Below are 25,006 nucleotides of genomic sequence, written 5' to 3'. Positions count from 1 at the left end.
CATTTTGAGAAATAAGAATTTTATTAAATTGTTCGGAACTTTATTTTCTACCATTTGTAAATTTTTCGGTTTTTCCTTTGGGAGATTCCGGTTTTTGGATGAATTTCCCGATTTTCATACTGGCAACATAGAGTCATTCGATTTATCATCTGTGCACTGCCTGACATCTTTCTTTGTGCAATTTCTGTAGAGTCTCTCGTGAAAAATCCCGTTATTTCGCTTTCGTAATTCATCTAACAAAGGTATTATCTGTTCGCGAGTGTTGACCGCTACTTGTGGGACAACAATTAAAAATTAAAGAGCGTTTCGTGACACGGTGCTAATAATTTATTTTCATCACAAATTTATCGATTTTAGTCATCTCGTCGAGAAGAATTGTTTTCATGCTGTTTATTTATTAGTGCCGTCGGGTGACTGGCGATCGAGCAACAATTTTTCGGGTCACAGTCCAACCTAAGGTGAGTGGAGTTCATAGCGGGTTCTGCGAAAGGCAGTCAGCTTCCCTCGTCTGGGCTCCTTTGTGACGCAAAGCCTCGACATCTCCGCGCTTCGTTAATTAGCTCAGCTTCCGAAGACATCAATCACTGGCCGTTATTTATATGTTGTGTGATGATTTGTGACAAGTGATGGATGCCATCTATCAGTGATAAGGTACTCACACACGAATGACTAGATAGCATTGGGCCGCAGCTGCGATATTGTCGTTTACTGTTGTTGCAATCACAAACATGAGAACAGTATGTGCTACAAATTATAAAATACTTCCTTGCTATGTGAATTGTTGTGCAATTAAATTTTTGTAAAGAGTTTTATAAATCAAAGTATGATGTGAAATCATTTTCAGTGAGCTAATCTCACTCTACCTTGATGTATACTTTATTTACACCTGCTGTATCAACAACCTCATAGCTCAACATACAATTCATATTCATCATGAAATACCAGTTGGAATTGTATGGTAGCCAGTGCCAGAATATAATTTTATTGGCTTCTTCTATAAATTCATACAAAATATATTTATTCTACTGCTTATCATAATTGTATTGACAATCTTAATGTGGTCACATACATACGTGTATAAAAACCCATTAGTGTTTGATTTGAAGGCCTATTTACATGGCAGATATAGAAGCCCATTCTACAGAGTATTACATTTTTAAAACTAGCTCAACCTACATTTACATTGAGAATGACACATTAGAATTGATTCTTGGTGGCAACTGATAATAATGTGTACATAAACACCAATGCATGATATGTTTCATATATTAGCAGTTCATTTAACTGCATTTTATTACATTTCTATATACAATATAGAGGATGTTTGATTATAGACTCTTCTATTGTAGTTTACAAGGTGCTTATCTGTGTAAAGTATGTCTATATTATGCTGACTCATGTCTATAAGACATGCTAGCCATCAGGAGTAAAAATAAGTAAGCAAACTACAATCACTGTCTAGGTGGTAAGACATCTCATTGTGCCCTGTATTGATATTGATTTTCTATCAACTTGTTTAATATTATACAATTATCAGTTATTATTTGGAAATGTTAGATCACACCGAGATTTAAACAATGAAACATGTGATGACTTGTATACAAATCTGTAAACTGCTCATACTAAGGTGCCTAGGTTTTCACCTTTGTTGCTATCAGACTAATTGGCCTGTTCGAAAACTACATTTATGAGCTTCTGGGTCCCCGGCCACATGTATTAGTAGAAATAAAGTTACTCGCTAGAGACTTGTGAATAGTTTTACTTACCAGGAAGTAAAGCATGCTGAATTACAAAAAACTGGTATGATATGCATTGCAATTTAAATGGTCAAGATTACAATATAAATAATTCCGTTTCATAATTATTATAATTAATACTACAGTTTGTAGCGCTGTGATTGTCTGTGTCACAATATCATTTGTCAGAAAACTAACAAAATTGTAGGCCCAATGACATTGTAGCAAAGTAAACTATATTGAAGTTAAAAACACTTATTTAAGTTACATAACATAAACTAATTAAGACAAAAAATTACTTACACTTGTACAATATACTCGGTAATCAGATTTTAGTGTACCAATAGGTAAAAGTAAAAAGTTCACCTTTTATACTCCTCAGCAAGGCTGAAATATCTCCTTAATATTGACAAAAACTGTAAGTCAAGGAAAGTATTCTACATACTTTGTAGGCATAAGGCGAGTATTAAAATAATGAATAAGAATTAAGAAACCTGTTTCAATGTGTTTATTTGACTGAAAACTGATTGGTAGATATTAATCTGATATAATCTGGTGCGGATCAAGCATGCTGTGATGTATGCTTTAGCATGCAATAGATAGTGATAGGAAACACACTAATCCATTGAGTGCTATTGATTGTATGTAATATTTTAATAACATTATTCTGGTCCTTAATATCTACTTATACACAAACATGATGCAATCATCTTTACCGAGATTATTATTTTACTTTTTTAAATCAACAATTGGTCTCCTGGCTTGAATGTTATTATAGATGTTTGTGAAGTGTGCACATCCTGTGTTGTGGCAATACTAGTTTTCTTTTTTATTGAGTTTATAGCAACCGTTTTCTATAATTTGTTGTTACCATGCCATAGACAATAGATTTACAATACACTTGTTAGGATGGTCATAAGTTAATTGGTACATCGCACCGGTTACACAGGGTACACAATTCATTTGTGGGACTTGGTGTTCGCCTCTACAATAAACTGCCTCTCACTTTATTGGAATTGCCTTTTAACTCATTTAAAACAACGGTTAAAGATAAACTGTGCAAGAAGGCTTACTATACAATCAATGATTATTTAAATGATAAAAATAGTTGGTCGCCGTGATTTGCACAGGACAGTTTAGTGTGGATTAATGTTTGACGTGTATTTGTGTAATTTGATAGACATACTCTATGTGTGTAACATTGTGTTACCTATTTTGTTTTATTTTTAGTATAATTATACGCATGCACGTATATATTATTTATTATAAATTTTGACATGTATAATTTATTAATTATAAAATTGAATGACGTAGCAATTTATGCCGCCTCCGTGTTTAGGGCTATGCCAGGTAAATCAACGTTTGGGGTATTTCTTTCAGTCTTATTTTATTTTATTAGCCGGCAGCAGATACGTCATGCTCCCTAAGTCGTCACTGCCTGCGGTGGCGTCTTGGGTCGGGTCACCTCCTTCCCTCTAATATGGCGAGGGAGGTGATGGCTGACCCTTGCGTCATACTCGTGAACGGGTGCTGCTTGCGGTGGCTGGTCGGTCTGCTGACCTTGGCCTTAGTACTTAAAGTTTAATTTCGTATAGGTTTATATACAGCGACCTCAAACTTTTGTTTGTTTGGCATGGCACCTGCACACTTATTTTTGTTATTGTTCTGTACAATTATAATATTTTTTGTAAACGGAATGACAGCGTGCTGCTGGGGAGTTTGTTGCGCCGTTTCTTCTCTCACAGCAAAAGCACTTAGGAAGCGGTGAAGGGTGGGCGAAACTGGGTGCTGTCCAATGTAAATGACCTTCAAAAAGTGCTACTTAGTAGCCTAATTTGAATAAATGAATTTTGATTTTTGATTTTGATTTTGGTCAGTGACCGTTCCTTATGAAGAAGTCTAGCTATTCATAGAGGATACACAGACACTATCAAATAACAAAAAACTATGGAGTAATCATATCATCTTTGATAGTAAACAGGAAAGGCTTGTGATTATTCATTAAATGTTTATCTGATTGATTAGGAAACTACAGCGATTGAAGTGAATGATCTAATACTTTTAAGACATTACATAATTTTTTTTACGTAGTGTTCAGGGCTGCCAATTTATTTATCATTATTTAATTTATTTATTTTAAATTTCAATGTGATATGTGGGAAATATTTCGTGTCAGTTTGTATAATTCTTCTATCTGTATAACAACAACCATTTTTCGAATTATATTACGTTTGGCCAGTGTAGTTCAGTCAGGCGATTACACGCCTTATTGATATCTGTCCGAACATTCTTACATATATTGACAATTTATTTTCTTTTGTTTCAGACTGAGCCGTGTCTTGGGGGAAAAGCACACCGGGCACTACGGTGGCCCCAGATACACCGGCGCCAGCGCCCCAGCCTCCGGGTAAGTAATATGAGCTGTATTAATACTCAATACTTTATTTCGCTCCACAATGTATTAAATATAACTTAGGTCTATTATCAGCGATACTTCGTCCAAATTAGAATTATACCATCAAAGGTACTGCCTCGACTTGATATCAATCAATCAGCGTGCGCTATCTCGAGGCTCACCCAATAGAATCGATCTGAAGAAGTTGGTTTCGTCAGACTAGCTTTGAAATGCGGATTTTAGAGGACTGAACTTGATAAAATTTGTTTCTAATTAATATAAAACATTGACTGGACTGTGTTGTGAAACAACTAAAATGTGATAATCTTATTTTGTTGAATTCCTAAATGAATAAAAATGTATTCCGACGTATTCCAATGTGGTTGGGGACTGAAGTATGCAGGTGATTACTTGGAAAAAAATAACACGATAGCAAAATCATAATTCTGTCCAACGTTAATGTAAGTTTAGCTCAAAGGTTTTGATGTCCTTTGACGTCATAATGCCTATGTATATACGTATGTATAAAAATACTATAAAACAATGCGGAAAAACTCGTGTCAGTTTTCCCAAGAATCATCGATTTAAACGTAAGGAGTATCTATTATAATTCAGTAACTAACGCCTTTATTCTCTGTATATTTACTTATTTTTCTTTGGATAACACATCTATGTCATTGACATTCTGTCCGTTACATAATACCAATCAAGGTTTCGTGCCCTATGTGGTAACTAAAAGAAGAAAAGTTACTATCCGAATTGATATTACTTCCTCCTTTTTGAAGAGTGTTTAATATCTAAGTACTTTTAAATTAAACAATACAGTCGTCGAACTTGTTTTTAGATAATATTTGTAGCTTGAACTTTTGTCAAATATTAAGTCTAAACCACTGTTGGACAGTATTTCTTGTGTTAATGCATAGCCTATGCCACTTACAAATAATTTCGCTTCCTATATGTAAATAAAGTTTCAAAATCGGTTCAGTAGTTCGTGAGATAACAACTATACAAACTCTTTATATTTTTATTCCATAATATTGCCTTTTCTCTCTGACTTTGTCGATCTGAATATAACATACATACATGTAATTAAGTAAACGGACCGCCCCTTATTACTAAAGGGTATGGGGAAACCTCAGAACGTCGCGTGCTTAGTCCTTACATAATATTAATAATCTTGTTCTACACTCATACATTTATTATGAGACTGTAATATCGTTGTATGTTGGATATTACCCTTTTCTTGTCCGAACATAAATAAAGCGTATTTGTGAAAATTTGCGAACATCAGCGGACTGATATTTGCAACTCGTTACTCGGACGTCCGACTGGGCAGAATTGTGCACACCGACCGACAGCAATGTAAATTATTTATTGCTGATCCGTCCATTTTAACCGGAACCATACGGCTGAAACTGCAGTATTCTGATTTTTGTTTAATATGTTTACTAACCTATTTTACGAATTGATTTTAAACATATTCTCGTTATTACCATAATGTATGGAACAATAAATATTCAATATTTCCTGAAGAGAACACGTTCGGCTTGTGCGTTGTGAGGAAAAAGGGCGAATGACTCAATATTTATGTCGCAGAACAATAAGGTGATACTTTGGTAGCTATATTTAGTTACAGTTTTGATGTATTTGTTACGCGTGGCTATTGAACTAATTTTAATGTATTTGATATAGTTTGAAAATAATAAGTATTAAAAATGCAGCCGATAGTCATTGTTGCTCCACGGAAACGTCGCGAGTACAGCTAGTTTACGTATAGATTGGAAATTTAGAGTGCCTCTATTTAATAACACAGTATATCATATTTTTTATCAACCTCTAAAGAATTTTTAAGTATATTTTTCCTATTTCTGCACTTTAGTTTGTGTAAATTTTATTAATTTTAATGTTCTACCTATTATTTATATTTACCAACAAAAAAGTATACCTGTTGTACAATTGAAGCGTCAAATATACATAATGTGCACTGTGATAAGTTTTTATTTCCAAAAATGTCCAGAATTGATACTTGCAGCTCTTTCTTTTATCCCAAATTCTAATCACATTTCTTTATATAGTTTATCTAAATGCTTTCCGGATGATTCCATAATATCGTAATTTTAGGCTTAACCTTTTACCTTGTATCATGCTTTTAACAGTGTATCAATTTACCCTGAGTGCCGCTCCAGCTCACAACAGAATATTTTATTTGTCTATTTAAATCTCTACTGTCTAGACGAACGGACTTAGGAGTGTCTCTAAAATATTGAAATACTCAAATTTGCGAGGGGAAAAATGTGAATTTTATTATGTTTTTTGCTTTGTTATGATACATTCTAAGCCTTAACGGTACCGCCGGCAGTCTGCCGCAGGTGATTTACACCGACCCGATTCACTATGAATCTATAAACGAAGATTACGTACTGCATGGTACTTTCGATACATGTCATATCTGCCGGTGACGTAACGCTGCAAGATCGTACGATCAATGGTGTTTGATTATGAAATCCCAGCTAATTTGACACGCGATGGCCGCCAACATTTATTGCCGTTTGCGTCGATAACTTGCAACGAATTTTGGGCATTCAGATCAAGGACGAAGGTTGAAAATATAATACGGAGTTTCGTCAAACCGTCTAACGGTTCTGCGTGGTTGGTACAAGCGTATTTTGTTATAAAGGTTTCTTTTAGGCTGTCACCTCAAAATATAATTTGGGTAATTACCGGACTGGTTCCATAGTGGACGTCTGCAGTCAAATTTTAAGCACAATGACTGTGCGTAACTGTACTTGTATCACTTCTCATACGTATTTGAGTATCGTATACTTCAAGTCCTAATAATAGTAACAGCTATATGCTTCAAAATAAATCAATTTGTGAGAGACCATACAATATAGGTCAAGTGGAGTATGAAAATCAGTGTTCGCTTTTTCAAAGTATTAATAGTTAAAGCATTGTAGGAATGAGTACATCATTGTGCTACTTGTTATCTGGAGACATAACAAAAGTACTTTTTATTCTTCCTACGCTTTGTAGCCTGTTCAACACTTCCTTTTCCTTGTTTTTTTACCGAGGGCTTAATACAAAACGCTGTAATATAATGAACTCTCTGTGCCCTTTCCTGTACCACTTTTTACGACTACTTTCCAAATGTTACAAAATAAAAATCATAGAAAAAGTAGTCATCATCAGTCAGTTATCATTATGAATTTAAATTGTTATTAACGTTCTTGCACAACCCGGTGAAGAGCGTTCATAATTTTCCCTAAAATCAATCTCGGAAGCTCTCATGCTTAAAGGTTTGGTAATTTTAGAAATTGTTCGTTATATCCATTGAAGTAGCTGGGCGTGTATTCGTTTGACCGTCAATCAATAAAGTGAAGTCACTCATGCGTTCGGAGTAGACGTGGGCAGCAGCCCAGACAACAGAGCCAGCTCGTTGCTCCGTCCAGACGCCCGTGGCCCTTACACTGCACTGTATACCGCTCGAGTGGGCATCGTGCTAAAAGGAATCACTCGACTACGTTGACACGTCTCAGTAATATCTCGCTCCATAATACTAACTGCATTTGTTTATCACAAACTCTCAACAAACTGAAATGTTTCGATACGCATGATGTCATTGTTGCAAATAATAATCTGAACTAACGCGATGTTACCCGGTCAAATACTATTGGCATTGAATTCTACGCTTTGATTTATTGCCCATCTACAGAGCTATACCGCATAATACTGTAATGCAGCATCCTGCACGAATATCACGTGTTTGCGGCGTACAATAAACAGTAGGAAGTTAATTCTTAAACGCAAGTTTAATTTGAAAGCATGCCAAATAAACGTTACGAGAGCTAAGATTTAAATTAAATAGCACTAAGTATAGCGAGTGCGAAATTATTTTTAAAAGAACCGAGAAGAATATTTTTTTTGTAATTGCTTTAGCTGGAAACCAAGACTCGTTAGCAACACTATGTTATTATTTGAGTAAACACAACATATTTCACGGTGTGTAAGTGCTGTAGTCATTAGCATGGAGACTTCATTGCCTTGTGTCAAGGTTAGCGTAACGTGATGTATGACAAGCGACATTTGCAGACGTGTATTATGACGTCATTAAGCGGATTATTCCCCATATTATGTAGATAGACAAACAGTTTACCACCATGCACAATACTATTATTTGGTTGACCAGAGACGTATTCTTCAACAATGTACAGGTGCTGCAAGAAATAAAAACGAATATACATTTTGTTTATTGATGTGCATAAATATGAGTCACCGCAATTTTCTCGCTTCGCTCGTTCCAATAACGCTTTAAGCTGTTTCCCGTTAAGTTTCGCTAACATATTTCCGTCAACAATGATTCGATTGTTTTACTCGTATAAAGCATTCTCATGTTCAGTTAAATGGAAAATAGTATTTCCTAACTGGGCAGGGAATGGACGGTCCAAAGTTTGCACAACATTGTAGAGAGAAATTTAAATGAATCTGTTAGGCTTGAGTTTCGTTGCTGAAACTTTTATTGAAACTACAGGGGTAGTTAGATATTCTCGAGATAGGATCGTTTAAAAGTTTCTGAAATGGAACTACTCAGGTTATTTCGAATTCTATTTTTATAACAAAATATGAGTCTCCATTTCATCCAAGTACGATTTTAGAATCTGGAAAATATGGTGAATGTTTGCCTCACAATTCATAAAATAAAATATTTTTCCGGTTGCCGTTCCACTTTGCTATGAAACCCACCCATGGCAACCGTTCTGTTGTGTATTTGATAGCCTATTTCAAAGATAAAGATATTGGTTCCGAGTTGTATATAGCTATAAAGCGTAGCATAATACAGGAGGAGTCGTAAACCAACTGGGACATAATAAAATAACAGTTTATGCCTGTTACTGTAGTGTCATTCAGAGTTAACAGTCAGATAAGGCGTCGCAATATTCAATAAACTGCATAGAGATAAGATGAGGAGACATGAACGAAGTGATTGTGCCGGCGACTTGCATTGTATAGTGTGTACTCTATGGGCCATTGATTAGTGAATGGGCCCTCGCTACCGATGGGTCAGTCAGCACCAGCGATATTCTCGGACCTGTTGCCTGCGCTTATTCATCGTTTCTTATTATGTTATTGTTCTCATTGAACATCATGATATGTTTGTTTGCATTGTGTATATAAACAAATACTTTCGTTCAAGATGTTTCTCTTCGGAGAAATGGTTGTCAGGTATATTTTTCGTTATCGTAACACTATTGTTGTGCTAGACGGTGGGTGTTAGATTAGAACCCCGCTGACTACAGGGTTTTTATCATCCGGTTGCTTGATTATGTTGTGCTTTCATTTGTAAGTGCAAAGTACGTAGAAACTTGAATTAAATTAGACCGACGTCGGTTCGTCTGGAGTGAGTTCTCACAAATAGCCGGACATTTTAGTTGGGACTGTCTGCGCGCTTGTCACGAACAAACTATCCAATGATAAAAACTTGTCTGAAGCGCTCACGGCTAGGATTCTACGGTTTCGTGTTTACGAAAAGTATTTGCTTTTAAACAGAGTTAGATACTATTCACAGTATTCACGAAATATCTGGAATTCGAGAATCTCCCATGCATTGTCAAAAATAAAATTAACTGAAAATATGAAGCCCATGGAGCTACACAACCATGAATAAGTAGTCCTCAGGTTTTCCCCATATTTCGATGATATCAATTTCATGTTTCTGTCATTTAATACCGCCCACAAGTATGTGTGGGCTATTTATTTGTAAACATGTATATTTACCGACGGAGGGTCGGATCGGATCGTTATTATTGTGGCCCAACAATGTGTCCGACATTTAACGTAAACAGTAATTTCCTCTTGAGGGGTTTAAGTGATTGATCGCGATACGAACTGCCAATATATTGATGGGTTTCTCGTGTCGTTTATCGATCTTTCACGTTAGGCAGCTTCCATTGAAACGTTCCTTTTGGTTGAATGTAAGCGATGCTCCAAATTTAGGTGTAAAGAAATATTTATCATAGTATTTTCTTAACAAATAACCTAAATTACCACTTCAATATCGTTCAAATTCAACACAAGCGAAATTCGTATATTACCCACTTTTATATCCTTTTTATTTTCCAGTAAAATTATAAGGTATTCGGAGTTTGATGGTATTTTTTTTGTTGGCAGGGGTGCTGGAGATGACAGGCACCGACAATATACGGTTTAGCGGGTCAACGCTAGACAAAGCCACCAAAGCCAAGGTCACCTTAGAGAATTTCTACACGAACCTCATCACACAGCATTTGGAGAGAAAACAGAGGTACAATAACTGTTCATATTAGTACAAACGCGATTGGAACTTGACCAAATAAATGATCTTCAATTCACCTTGTGCGTATTATAATAGTAAGTGTTTGCCCCCAGGCTCGAGAAACTCGAAGAGTCTCTAAAAGATGACAGCCTTACAGAGAGCCAAAAGAAAGAGAAGAGGCAACAACATGCCCAGAAGGAGACGGAGTTCCTCAGACTCAAACGGTCCAGGCTAGGCGTCGAGGACTTTGAACCGCTAAAGGTATTTGTCCCTAGCAACATACAAATCATAGGGCTGGATGTGAAGAGCACCTTGAACTATAAAATTTTTTTTTGATTGATAACACTTATTTCGCAACTGCAGACCTTATTTACAGTGTTACAAAGTTTAATTTTGAAAGTTCCGTATTTACTTCAATTCAGGATACATGTTTAATAATAAAGTAAAATTGAAACATGTTTTGTTTATAGGTTATAGGACGAGGGGCATTCGGTGAAGTGCGCTTGGTCCAAAAGAAAGACACAGGTCACGTTTACGCTATGAAAATACTCAGGAAAGCTGATATGTTGGAGAAAGAACAGGTTAGTAACTATGTAGCTATAGAAAAAGTACACTGTCTTCTCGAGTGTCGACCGTGACGGGTTTCGAGCTTACGAAAATGGTATTCGAAGAACGACGCCCTAGGACACACGGTCTGATAGATATCGAGTCAAAAATGAATCACTCAGAAGCGTTATTGTTCTGCTAAAAACAGTAAAAAGTTTCAATCAACTACAATCTAAATTCTAAGAAACAAATATTTCATAGTTATGGATATATTTTGAAGAAATAGTGTGTACATAGAAACGGAACGCAAAGGAAAACTAATGAATAGGTGCTTAAATCTCATTAAGTATGTATTGTTAACAAGATGACTCAGAAACTTGTGCTTCGAAGTTTATGTACCTCGTGAGTCATAAGAAAGTTTTGTTATTGCCGTTACGTACTTGAAACACAATTATCGGAAAGGTTAAAACTTGCCTCTCGAATTGACTTCTACAATTGCATCGAGTCAAGTCACGCTATGTGACATTCATAAGTAATGCACTCTGCGAGCGCTCGATCAATGTGATTTTATTACTTGGAACACCCAACGAGGTGTGTATGTTTGTTCTATCAGTTTATATGTGTGTGTACCACTTCTAAGTAAAGTGCCCACGTAAAGTCCTGCCTACGGGAAGTATTGATCGCCTTAAGCTCTGGCTAGTAATAACCTCACGATACATTTTCAATAGTAAATTAAAAAGAGTTCAATTACCTTTTAGTACCTTACCTAAATACCTCAGTAGCCACACAAAGTATTAATCACTTATACCAAGAGCGGCTGGCGTGATAAAATGTAATGTGAGTAAATATTTAATGGCAGTCGCGTAGTCTGCCATTTAAAATTAATAAATGAAATACCTGTTGAAACTCGATAAAATATAGATAGACCCTGTGAAGTAACGTTAGTCGACAGAATGAAACAGTTGAACAATCTCAGCATTAAATATTTTTATATTCGTTCAACAGGTAGCCCACGTGCGTGCAGAGCGCGATATATTAGTAGAAGCAGACCATCAATGGGTAGTGAAAATGTACTACAGTTTCCAAGACCCGATGAACCTGTACCTGATAATGGAGTTCCTGCCGGGCGGCGATATGATGACGCTGCTCATGAAGAAGGACACGCTGAGCGAGGAGTGCGCGCAGTTCTACGTCGCCGAGACCGCGCTCGCTATAGACAGTATACACAAACTTGGCTTCATACACAGGTGAGGCATTCACTACACCATCCTCAACCCATCAATTTACCTATCTTATCTAAAGACCAATAAACTACGTTAACCCAAAATCCCGCTGGCAAAATTGTACATAACTTACTTTCAGTAGCGTTTATCCAGGGAAAAAGAATAATGAAGTAACAAGTGTAACAAGGCACAGAAAAAATCATAAAGCGTTTGCAAAATTGTTTCACAACGACTGGTTAGGCCAATAAAAGTGAACTAACAAGCACGCTTTCGTGACTCCGTTGCTACACTTCCCTAAGTTTATGTTGCACTTCGAACATGCAAATAAAACATTTTATGCATATTATTCCATTCGAACGACCTTTCGAGCTTTCATTAGCGGTCACAGTCTTGGCTGTTCGTTAACGCTTGTTAATAGTCTTCATGAATAAAATTGTTTTGACATTGACTTTCTCAATGCTAGGTCGAGTCTAGACGTGATCAGTCTCTTAGGAACGAGGCTGTGGTCGTTGTCCTATGTTATTCTTAGCTCTTAGAACAATTACTTTATTTTTGAATGTTTTTTTTTGTTAAATATTCCTAACTTGGAATAGAACAAGGAATGCTGCTGTTATCATACTTCAGTATGTCTTGGGTTTACCCACTTCCTTGGGTTTCTAACTAGATTCTCATTTAGTCATGCACATGCAGTGTACAGCCCCGCCAATCCATACACATCGTTTAACAAGATGATTATGGGGTGGATTTTATTATGCAGCGGGCTACCACGGTCTGTTTGAGCGGTCTCATGCATGTTTTATTAGACGAAAGCATGCCATTTCAAATGACATATTACAGACCAATAATCTACGTTTTATAGTCAACCATTTGTCTGTAACTCTGTTGTGTCGTGTCGTTTCATAGTGCACCTAAACGGTTCTATGTTCGATTGACATGCGAACCTAAAGATGGGTGCATTTTCTTTTAAATTTTAATTAACATAATAACACGGTAGAGGACAGACGAGTTTACAGTGTTCACTTTTCGAAGAAGAACGATTAGACTACACCATTTTCTTTGCATTATTTAGTGGCGCGACGGATCGATTTCCATGGTAGGCAAAAATAATGTAGACAGTTGTACCGTTGTTATGTAACCTCGAACGTAATTGAAATAATGTTCATGTCTCAATTCATTGAACTATGTCGATTGTTTTTTCTTAGCTGACTAATGCGGAAGATTAGTTTAGAATAACGTTTCGTACTTGTATTCAATTCGTTGAGAGCGTATCATGTTTAAGAATTGATTGGTATTGGAGGAAGTGAAGGGGTCTTCAGCTTTATTGGGTGTTAGTGCGTAAGGGGATATAATGGGAGGATGCCGCGCTAATGTCCGCCAGCTGGGCCGCGCGCCCTCGATACAGTGCCTGCTAGCGTGCGATACCAGCCGCGTACTCTTACTCCAACCGGCTATACACCGCCATTTTTCTTATCACTCGATCGTAATGTTTGTAGAGATAAAAATTTGTTTGTTATACACTTTATAATATTTAAAGATTATGCAGAGCATGCGAGTTGCTAATGTTTTATGTTTTATCAACAATTCCCTGCTACGAGCCTCTCTTTTGATAGAACAAACAAATTTATGTGTTCTTAGAGATTGTCTTGTCTGGCCGCAATCAACGAAAACAAACTAGTTTAGTACGTAGGCTCATTAAGACGATGGGAAAATATCGTGCTAGTAGCAATACATTGCGGAGTAAAACAACTCTAGTATCAAAAAGATATGCCCTCGCCAGCAACGCATCGCAATATACCATCGAAATCAGCTATTAGGTACAAGGAAACAACAAAATAATAATTCCACACATTTAATAAAATACACTTCCGATACATACATTTCTGACCTATTTTCACTAAATAGGCGATACGTTGCCACATCCATATATGTTAGTCGAGGTGAAAAGGTTATCTCGAATTATCAGATCGTCGATTATGGGAAACCGTTATAGCTTATCGATTCGTTACGAAACTAGAATAAGGAAAGAGGTTACAGTACTCATAAATAAAACACCATTGAAATACTGTTAATAATGGAAGTGGAATGTATAAAAGCTATCGATGTATTGTCTGAATAGGCGTTATACATAGCTCGAAGCTTGGATTAAATTGTGTTACGAAAATCGTATTGAATTTTATTCCGAAAAATTGCATTCCGTGTACTTTGATATTTTTTACTCTGAATTATGAAATTAGCCCTTGTTGACCGACTCGACCATTGTGGAGTCTTTCATACCCAATGCACTTTCACTTGCTTGTAACTTATATCCTCATTAAAATGTACTAAAGGAGTCTTTATTACTATCTTCAGGGACATAAAACCGGACAACCTGCTACTGGACGCTCGCGGTCACATCAAGCTCAGCGACTTTGGTCTCTGCACCGGTCTCAAGAAGAGCCATCGCACAGACTTCTACAGAGATCTGTCGCGAGCAACACCATCCGATTTCAGTAAGTTGCCCTACATATTGTACTGAATAAAAAAGCTATTTTAAAATTTGCTATGCGAATAAACGTTTGCAGTCTCTCCCGTATTCTTTTATTTATGTTTTGTCAATTTTGTTTATTTAAACCTCTTTTCTAATGCTTTTTATGTTCAGCTTAGAGCTATATGGTGTTGTGCTTACGCTTTATTTATGGGATGGAAACGATGAAGGCTCGTATTGTTGTATTAGAGACTAAACTGTTTACTTTGTAATACTTGCCTTTATCGTCTTTCCTGGTATAAAAGCTTTATACGATTGCATGCGACTCGCCGTACAGAGTTGCGGACGCTATTGAAGCTGAATGAAGCCATGGTTGTGCCGTTGGATGGGAAGGAGTTGTTACAAACGTAGATGATTAATTAAGTGTTTATTACCTTTTTTTATTTAAGCTCTACACTTCAATTTCTCGTATGCAGTATCGACGTCCTCGTCCGCGATGGACTCGAAGCGTCGCGCGGAGTCGTGGAAGAGGAACAGACGGGCCCTCGCGTACTCGACAGTCGGCACGCCCGACTATATAGCGCCCGAGGTGTTCCTGCAGACCGGTTACGGGCCCCAGGCCGACTGGTGGAGTCTCGGCGTCATTATGTTAGTATTGTATCACCGTTTTCTCATCACCTACTATTCGGTCTCACTTCTTTTTTACATTCGCCTTTATCGAAGTTTTTCACCTTCGAAATCCTATGCCTTACATCAGTCATTTTAACCAATTAACAGTCTCATCTATGATCTTATTAATTCAATAAGTTATTTTCCATCTCATCTTAATTCACGCTTGATATGAAATGCTTCGAACATTGCCTTTCTCTTTTAAACATATAAATGCCGCCCTAAATAACTTCATTAACGACTTTAATGTTCTGTTGGTGGCGAGGCCTTTGGTTAGCTTTCCTTATATTATTATGTATAACGTACAAATTATTCTATTTATTTACATAATCTTATAATTATTGAATAATGAGGGATTTACATTTTGTGTCGAGAAATAATAGTTTAATGAATAATTTTAGCCAAAGCGAGTGTTTGATATAAGTAAGCTACGCATCTGCTACTGCGAGCTGTCTGTATAGCTCTCGAGTGCTAATGTTTTAAGAAGAACTTATAACAATAGATTTAATTTGTATTGCTGTGCTGTACTTAAGACTAAATGTACGGACGAACTTAAAAGAGGATTATACCAAGATTGCTCTCCTGTGATGTGTGTAAGCTGGTTGATAGTGGCAAAAATAATTTTGAGGGGTCATTGTTAAAACACGTCAACAAAGACTAAGAAAAATATTCAACACCGTCTACACATTATCGATCATCATTAGAGTGTGTAACACGGGAAATGTATTCAACAGTTATAAATAAACCATGAAGCCACTATTAATTGTCAGCGAAAACAATTGCCACCGGTTTGTCGTGACAAAAACAATTTATTACCATAACACTTGTATTATTATTTTCTATTGATATTCATGTGTGTGTATTGAAATAAATGAAGTAATAAACATAGCGACATGAATAGGCGAATGTTAATAAATCTGTGCTGAGCGTAGGACGTTTCAATTAAACGCTGCAAAGGTCAGAGCAGTATGGGAGAGGTTATTACGTTCCGGTCATTGTTAATTCATAGAATATATTAATACTTCAATAGTCATTACTGAATACTTGTGTGCGATGACAAATAGATTTTTCAGTCGCTTACTAATCGTTTTTGGATGTTTGCCCATTTGAGGGATATTCTTTAGTCATGTTTCAAATTATGTATACATTTTTTTACATGTATTAATATTTCATATGTATGTGACGCAATAGCAATAATACGCACTCCTTTGTTTTGGGTGTCAAGAAAAAATTGAACTGAAAAAAGTTTGTAAGCATAAATGGTATATATACATAAATGGTGTACATATCACAACAAAACACTGATGCCAATACTATTTCATTGCATATTAATCTAGAATTGTCTATATTCTACTCAATTGACTCAAAAATCAATTGAAAGATAAGACATCTGTCCAGCAATGGTTTAAATTGATGACGATTAAAACCAATGATTCAAATGGCCTTTACACGTTCATGAGTTCTAGCTTATCTTTCATGTGTTGCTAAAATGACGCTAAACATAATTGAATATCACGGGTTGTGATATTAATCATAGATATCGATCTGCATAGATTGGAAATGTCACTAAAGATTATAAACTCAGTGCTATAACTCAAAGGAGTTAATGATTAATAAATTTTGTAAGGTTTAGAGTAATCTTGCTTAAGCGATTAATATGACTAGTTTTCTGCAATGAAGCCAGAGCGAATGTTTTATGGATGATACCACTATGGTGCTAAAATGTCATTTGTATTTATTTTTGTAAATAAGTGGGCAAAGTGAACTGTAAATCACTTTATAACTCAACCATGGCTCTGCGAGTGCAAATAATTGAAGAATAGTTTCAGAGATTGTGCTTATATCGTTTTCGGTCTGATTACATATTAGCACATTACAAGCTGTTATATAGCTAGTATATCTATATCTTATGACAATCCAAGCAGTGGAAATCGCTAGAAGCAAATAGCGCTTTGAATAAGTATATTGGCCAATGTCTGTATCTAAAGAGTCACTAGCAGATCAAAAGCATCAACAAATTTAATGCAGTCATTTTTGCCTTTCCTGCTCGCGTCACTCTAAAATCAGCCAATTGAAAATTATACCATTACTCTCTTGAGTGTTGATCATGTCACAGTCGTCTCTTGCGCCTTATTATGCGTCACCAACTAGCTCAATATCTTCCAAACGGAGAACAAGCATCACTCAAGAGTATGTTTTCCAAGCGCTGATAAAAAATACAGTGACAAATGATCTCTAACCATGTATTTCTGGTTTCCAGGTACGAGATGTTGATCGGATATCCACCATTCTGTTCGGAGTCGCCGCAGGAGACCTATCGTAAGGTGATGTCGTGGCGCGAGTCGCTCACCTTCCCGCCCGAGATCCCGATCAGCGAGGAGGCGCGCGAGACCATCCTGCGCTTCTGTTCCGAGCCTGATCGCAGGTACACTAACATTACTAGTATTACTGGCATCATAATCAAGTTAGTCGAAGCGTTCTTGACTGAGTGATCATGGTCAACATATCAGTCAGCCAGAGTCGCTCAGCGTGAGAGCATGCGTGAGCGATCCTGTTGCTTGGGCCAGGAAGTTGACATTTCTTCAGATTCTCGATCAAGCGACAAGAGTATAGTGTATAAACGAATGATTAATTCTTGGTGTTCTATAGTTCTGTACTGATATGCAAAACACCTGGAAAATGTGACACTTCTTATTTGAGTCACGATCACGCTTCAAGACTGTAACGAGATTTATAGTGTTTTCTTAGGTTTACGCGAATGATGGACATTGAAATGAAACCACTTTTACGGCAGACTGCCCGTGACCATGATACCTGCAAAGGTGTCGAAAGGCCGGGCACTAAAGACTAAAATTAAAAGTAGTTTTATTTCAATGTAACGAGATTTCTTTAACCATTACCTCACTGTGTTCTCAGGTTGGGTTCTCAGCGCGGCATCGAGGACGTGAAGTCTGTCCCGTTCTTCCGCGGCGTGGACTGGAGCCACGTGCGCGAGCGCCCCGCCGCCATCTCCGTCGAGGTGCGCTCCATCGACGACACGTCCAACTTCGACGACTTCCCCGACGTCAAGCTCGAAATACGTGAGTACTATACCGACACGGGAATATCCGTTTTGTTATGTTATTATCTTCATTACTTTGTCATATCGAACAGCAAACAAATTGAATTTTTGCATATCCACTGCAAAGGATTCAATTTATGGTTTTCTTGGAAGTTCTTGCTTCGTATTTCCAATAAGTGCTTAAATAATTTATACATTTTAATGAAGTTTTTACTTTAAGAGTTTTCCTAAGAAGGAACGTTGTTTGCTATCCCACAGTATTTATAAAATTCTAAACTATTGATTATTCTCTTGAATCCTGAAACATTACAGAGGCAAGCGGATTTGTCTATCGCCACTCACAACGTACACACAGCACTGTGCATGTTGCGATAAATAAGCCTGAGATAACCTCGTACAAGCTATCATTACCATTATGAACATTGCGTACGTTGTTGCAGCATCAGCGCCGATACCACAAGACGGCGAGGTGGCTTACAAAGATTGGGTGTTCATCAACTACACGTTCAAGCGGTTCGAGGGGCTCACCCAGCGCGGCACGCCCACCAAGAAGTGAACCCGACGCCAACTTACACTGCTTTCAGTCTAAACTGCTCCAGCCCTTACGTTACCTAGCCTTGCCAAGCAATATAGATGATAATGTTTCGTTGGGCGGTTTATACAAGCGCTGGATAGCCAGAGGCTCGGACTATCGTAGCGGCGGTATCGGACCTTCATATCTTACACTATTTAATATACATTGTAATGAATTTATTGTACGTACGATAGGCATAGACGCTAGGGTGATCTCGTAGTGAGCGCTCGGCTCGCGCGGTGACGAGGCGGTAGTCGTAACCTCTCGGGGCTCTCGGCGTTACCTACTCGACAAGCTCGTGACCACTTCGCTGGGTAGAACTGTCCTATGGCTTTCTGGTTCTATGACTATTGTAATAAGAAAGTGCGATTATTTCATAATGTTACATGTAAATGATACACCGTAAATTTAATGCTATAAGTCTCGTGTGCCTACCTCTATTTGTGCCTATCTCTGCATGTAATTAGCGTCACTTTAGTCTGAAAGCAGTTTGCTCTAATAACTGACGCAATTGTTGGCTGCAATCGTCGAATTGACTGTCTTAGTTTAAATGTAAATGAACTCGTTTGATGACGAACTAATGCTGCGAGCCTTGCTTACTAAACACGTGGCCGGTGTTATATCGACCGACTACATGACGTGATATCAAATGGAAAATTCGATGGAATAGCTTCGCTTTACAAAGTTGCCTTCTCACGGAAACTAGGATAATCTACTATAAAATACTCTTCATATGGTTCAGTGTTCGTTCACAGTTGCGTGTGTTCGTTCAATCGCGTTTGTGTTAACTCATATTACTGGATCGTTATAAAAAACTACTCGCTGTCTTCAATGTATATACTGTTCTCAAATGTCTCTTACTAAATTAATAAATGAATCGAAATTTCCATTTGATTATCGAACATTCGATATATCCACACCTGTTTCGCTTCTCTCAGTCTCCAAGATAGGCGATGAAAATAGTACTGCATTAAGGATTAAGTATTTTAAATTTACTACTTTTCGAAATCAAAAAATCGACGGCTAAATTATTTGGTGTTACAATTGTACAGAGCGTAGGTCTAGACTGACATTGGATATTGATATTTTTAAAGTTATAGTATTATAGAAACCAAATAATAAATATGAAAAGTACGTTTAAACAAGAGTGCTCTATTGTGTTCAATGTTTTGGGTGTTATGGTGAACAGTTATCATGATTTGGTGACATTTCGATTTATTCATTGAACACTCATTGTCTTTCTGCCTCAAGCCAATAGTATTTATGCACTTTATTGCCTAATTCGGTAAATGCACTGTTTATCGATGTCGATACGAACTGAGTCCCTTGTAATATATTAGGGGTTATGGTGTTACTCATCGACTAACACGTATCGCGTGGCTTTACCCGCTTCCTGACGTAACTTACATAGCATACATGAAATTATCATTATATGAATTATATTTTGCACATCTTTGTGATTTTGTTGTAATCGACCTGTTTTATAACTTCGTTGTCCTGTGTGTAAATTACCAGATTAGGGTATGGTTAAATGAACTGTGACGTGTTTTATTGAACTGGTTTTACGTTAGTGTTATTACGTTGTTCGTATGTGTTTGCCGATGATTTAACAGTTGTAGGCTTCGATGTAGGTGTATCGTAGGGTGTGCCCAGTCAAGCGCCCGCCGCTCGACATAGCGATTAATATTTCAGTTAGTGTTCTGATAACTACTGTCTTAGGTGTTATGGTGTACAGTGTTGTTTACTGTATTATGTTTTCACAATTTAATTATGTTTAATTTATGATGGCCGCGCTGACGACTTATGAAGACGTCGATGTTGGTGACGAATTTAATGTTTTTATTGTTGTATGCAGTGACGTCATACCTCATGCCTTGCCCGCTGGCCGCGAGTGCCTCTGTCCCTGTCACTCACACGACACACCGCACTCACGTTACACTCACAATACAACTGTTCGGGACAACACCATTCTCCTTTCTATATTCTGCTCTGTTTTAAATGTAACTATTTAAATAAATACTGCTGTAAAGCTGCAATATTTACAATAGACTTCCTAGTTCGTAAACATTAACGTTAATTAAGTAATGCGCTTTTACGTAGGTCCCCGGGGCTGTGGGAGGTGGACCTCTCGGCACCTCACAAACTATTGACTATACATCACGATATCATCTACAGCTTATATTTTTGGCAACTCTCTTCTTCTTTATAACTTTACACTTCTTAAATGACTCCGTCGATAGATATACATTATATTTTGTAATCGTTTCCCACGGTCAGTCAGGAATGCTCGCCTCTCTCATTAAGATATCCAGTTAGCGGAAAATGTGAATATTTATTTATATTTTATACAAATAATATTGAAAAGTATATCAAGAACCGCGTTCAATTCATTCGCAATAGAATTCCGTCCAAAATTATGTTACTATATTATATCTAAATGTATTTTACCAAAATATTACAATATATTTACCGTTTGACTCGTGACGTCATATTTATTACGTAAAGACCTCGAGACCTTTTTGAAGCGTTTTGATTTGGTGTCGCAGTCACCAGGCTCGTTTTGGCTTGAATCGAAAGCACTGCCAACTTGCAACTAATCTTATGAATGGAATGATGCAAGCGAAATTAGCTTTTTACAAGAGAGGAAGGCATCCCTGATACGCGCTCTATTCGTACACATACACGTTAATTTAGTTCGCGTGGAGAAACACATCCGTATGTTCTGCGGCATGGTCTTGCCTCGAGCCCACATTTTAGAACGATTATTGTTTTTATTTAAAATTATTTGAAATGAATTAATTGACTTATCGAGAATATTTCTTTTATTTTTAATATAAATAAAATAAAATTATATTGATGTCAATTATTGAGTTAGTGGTGATACGGAAACAAATAAAATTAAGACATGTTATTGGAATTTACAAATTGATTTCTCACTTATTTTTAACCATTTAATAGTGTGATTATATTATAATTTGTTTGTATACTATTATTTATTGTTTATCAACTTCATTAATGGATGTGTTTCTACACCAGTAGCACAAGCAATACACAATGATTTATTAGATCCACGTAGGAACATTTTATTAATTCATAAACTAACAAACTTGAACACATAGAGGAGATTCTGTAATATATTATTAATAGTTAAGATTGGGAGCTCCTCGACTACACCTCGCTGTTTGACTTCCACACGTTGATCGTGGCTTGCTAACTAAAACATATGAAATAAGACAAACATACGATATACAATAATCATTCATCTGACGGTGAACAAGTAGCGTAACCTTACTGGTATATTTTCAGAAATGTACCAGCGAGATTTAGTAATACTTGAAAAGTCATCACAAGCAATGTTAATGCGTGGTAATCGTGAATGAAGCCGCGCATACAACCTTGTCGCACTCACACGAGACACTGACCACCCTCACACATATACGTAAGTCACCTCGACGCACGTGACGTCATAGTTAGGAAGCTTCCAGTAACGGTACTCTCTCATACTAGCGACTACTCGTACCGAAAGTGATAGGTTAAAGAATAGATGTATTTTTGTGTCTGTTTAATACCATTAGAACTTCCCGTCTACAGCGGCACGATCTATCTATTTTCATGTAAGACTATGCGGGACATCCCACGGCTATCTATAGTTCACACTAATAGTACTAAGGAAATAAATGAAACTGAAAATAAATATCCTATAATATTTTTGCACTAACATAGGCATCACATTATAATTCTCATTACGTAATATAGACTTGTACAAACTGACAAATTCTCTTTTATAGATTATAAAATAGTACATTTAGTTGCACGTACATTTGTGTTGGCGTTGTTCGCGTGGGGCGAGCAGCGCGGCCGGCTTGCGCGCTTCGACCGCCGGTCGACAGTAGGCGCTTTGTGCTTAGTTATGATTTACGCGGAACTAACCTTCTCTCTGATGAACAGTACAACAAACTATCCAAGCTCTTCTGTGAAGCGTCTGTTCATTATTATAGGGCTACAATTTGTTATATTTATGGTATCATCTATCTCCGTACAGTGACGGTAGCAATAGTACGTTTGTTCGGGTCTGGAGAGCTCTCCTCCGCAAACTACTCGTCTTACGGAATGCAATGTAACGTCAGTTAACCTTGTGCTTAGCAAAGTACTAATATGACAAGTTTGGTGTTGTATAATTTTAATGTTAGCGATTTGTGTATTATTTTCTAAAACTAAAATGATGTAAATTTAGTAAACACGTTGTCTGCGGCGTCGCCGGGACCGTGCAGCCCGACCGCCGCAAGCAGCGTGTGTAGCGACAATTGATGAGGGCTGTTCGAACGGGCGCGACTCTCGGCGCCACAGCGATCACTCGACTATGTTACATTTTGATCTGCAGCGGCGTGGGAAGTCGTCAGGGCTTTAAGTCACGCTCACTCATATCACACATTATGGAATGCTTCAGCGCCGCAGTTGTTGCCGCGCTGCAGATCAAAAGGCAATCATTGTCAGACGTACGTATCGATTTACGATTGTACAACAACTTACGACGACCCGTAAGTAAGCCGAAACATTGCCAGGCACCAGAGCTAAGCAATACTAACAACATCAATGTAATTGATGCGTTTCACCTAGTTTTATCAACGTCATGTCTAAAATGTGTTGTTTCTTAGAGAGTTGCTCACAATTGCCAAAAAATATTCTGTCAATTAATTGGACATATTTATCTCGGTTCGGTTCATTGTGCTTACGTACGTGTTTTACACATTATGTTTTACTTGAATGTATTAAGGTTTCACATATGCATAGAGGCTATAAGTAAGCGAGTCTCAGAGACTTGGATGTAAAGATACAGTGCGCACCGTTCACACGAATAGCCCAATAGTGATGTAGTGTTAACTCCATTTAATTTAGTTCAATTATTTGTTTTTGTCAATAATTTCATTATTAATTTAAATGTAATTTTATTTTATTATTATTTTTGTCAATTGATATTCACACAAGATTCACAATCGAGAACTACGTCGGTTCACACAGTTACGCTAAATGAAGCTTCGTCCATTTGTTTATATTTCGATCAAGTGACTACATCATTGTTAATGGGCGTCTTGAATATCATCATTGTAGTATTGTAACGGATCTATCTCATCTGATGTCGACAGATATGTTAAATGTCTTTATTTAGCGGTAATTTGATGTAAGCCGAACAATATCGTTAATTCTTACAATTGCATACAAATATGTGATGTATTATATATTTTTGAGTCAATAAATGCAATTTCGTTATGATATGCAATGTGTTAGTGGGAATGCTATTGTACGGACACGTGTTATGTATTTGAAACGTGGACATTGGGATCGCATGACAGCCTCGTGTCGCGTGCGATTACTTTTTACGCAATAAGTAGTCTGTTGGGCACGTGTGCTTACGTAACGATTGCAAATTTCAAGTAAATGACACGTGTACGTATCCTCTCACTAAAAGTACGGCATAAAATTGACAGATAAGTATAACAAATGCATAAGTTCTATCAAAAAATGTTGTTTAATTGATGTGAAATAAATCATAGCTACCCCTTTTGTTGTTATTCGAAATGACGATGATGAAAAATGATTATGAATTATTTAATTTTTAAATTGTAAGTTTGAAAGTATGTATTTTGTTTAATACTTTTATTGTTTCTTCCATGTGATTTAAGAAAGTGGCAATACGATTAAGCATTAAAGCGATATGAACTTTGATTTCATGTAGTTATTTAATTACCCTGATTCATATGAAACCTGATCCTTAAATCAACTTCATTATTAGGCATGAAAATTAGAAAGGACATATCTTTACTGAAATAAGTAAATGAGTTTAAGGCCTTTAGTATTTTTTACCCGACTATGCTTGTTTGTTCGCACTAATGAACATGTCATGTATTTTCATACCGACTATGCTATGTCCAAACGCGTGCAAAATTCAAAGCGCAAATCCTATAATCATATTTCGTGTAATTTAATCTCCAGGCATTGATCATTGGCAGTCGGAACGGTAGACCTGCCTGCCCTCTGATGGAAGTCAGAA

The 25,006-nt window shown here is 37.0% G+C and overlaps 1 protein-coding gene across 4 annotated transcripts; it reads left to right on the top strand.

Moving 5' to 3' along the window:
• The first annotated feature begins 134 nt into the window (after positions 1–134).
• LOC113504344 (serine/threonine-protein kinase tricorner) lies at positions 135–24,681 on the top strand. 4 transcript variants are annotated; one of them, XM_026886616.1, is made up of 11 exons: positions 135–458; positions 4,063–4,143; positions 10,297–10,429; positions 10,534–10,681; positions 10,891–11,001; positions 11,972–12,213; positions 14,539–14,678; positions 15,130–15,301; positions 17,583–17,747; positions 18,239–18,402; positions 18,824–24,681. In XM_026886616.1, the coding sequence occupies exons 3-11, from the start codon at positions 10,308–10,310 to the stop codon at positions 18,937–18,939; spliced, it is 1,380 nt and encodes a 459-aa protein (XP_026742417.1). In that variant the 5' UTR covers positions 135–458; positions 4,063–4,143; positions 10,297–10,307; the 3' UTR covers positions 18,940–24,681. The 4 variants fall into 4 exon arrangements, with proteins under 4 accessions (XP_026742417.1, XP_026742416.1, XP_026742413.1 ...); XM_026886615.1 differs by having other exon boundaries at positions 15,103–15,301; positions 18,830–24,681; XM_026886612.1 differs by having other exon boundaries at positions 15,103–15,301.
• The last annotated feature ends 325 nt before the right edge of the window (positions 24,682–25,006 follow it).

This window comes from Trichoplusia ni, chromosome 21, assembly GCF_003590095.1.
Source record: "Trichoplusia ni isolate ovarian cell line Hi5 chromosome 21, tn1, whole genome shotgun sequence".
NCBI classification, from domain to species: domain Eukaryota; kingdom Metazoa; phylum Arthropoda; class Insecta; order Lepidoptera; family Noctuidae; genus Trichoplusia; species Trichoplusia ni.
This window is presented reverse-complemented; position numbering and strand designations above follow the sequence as displayed.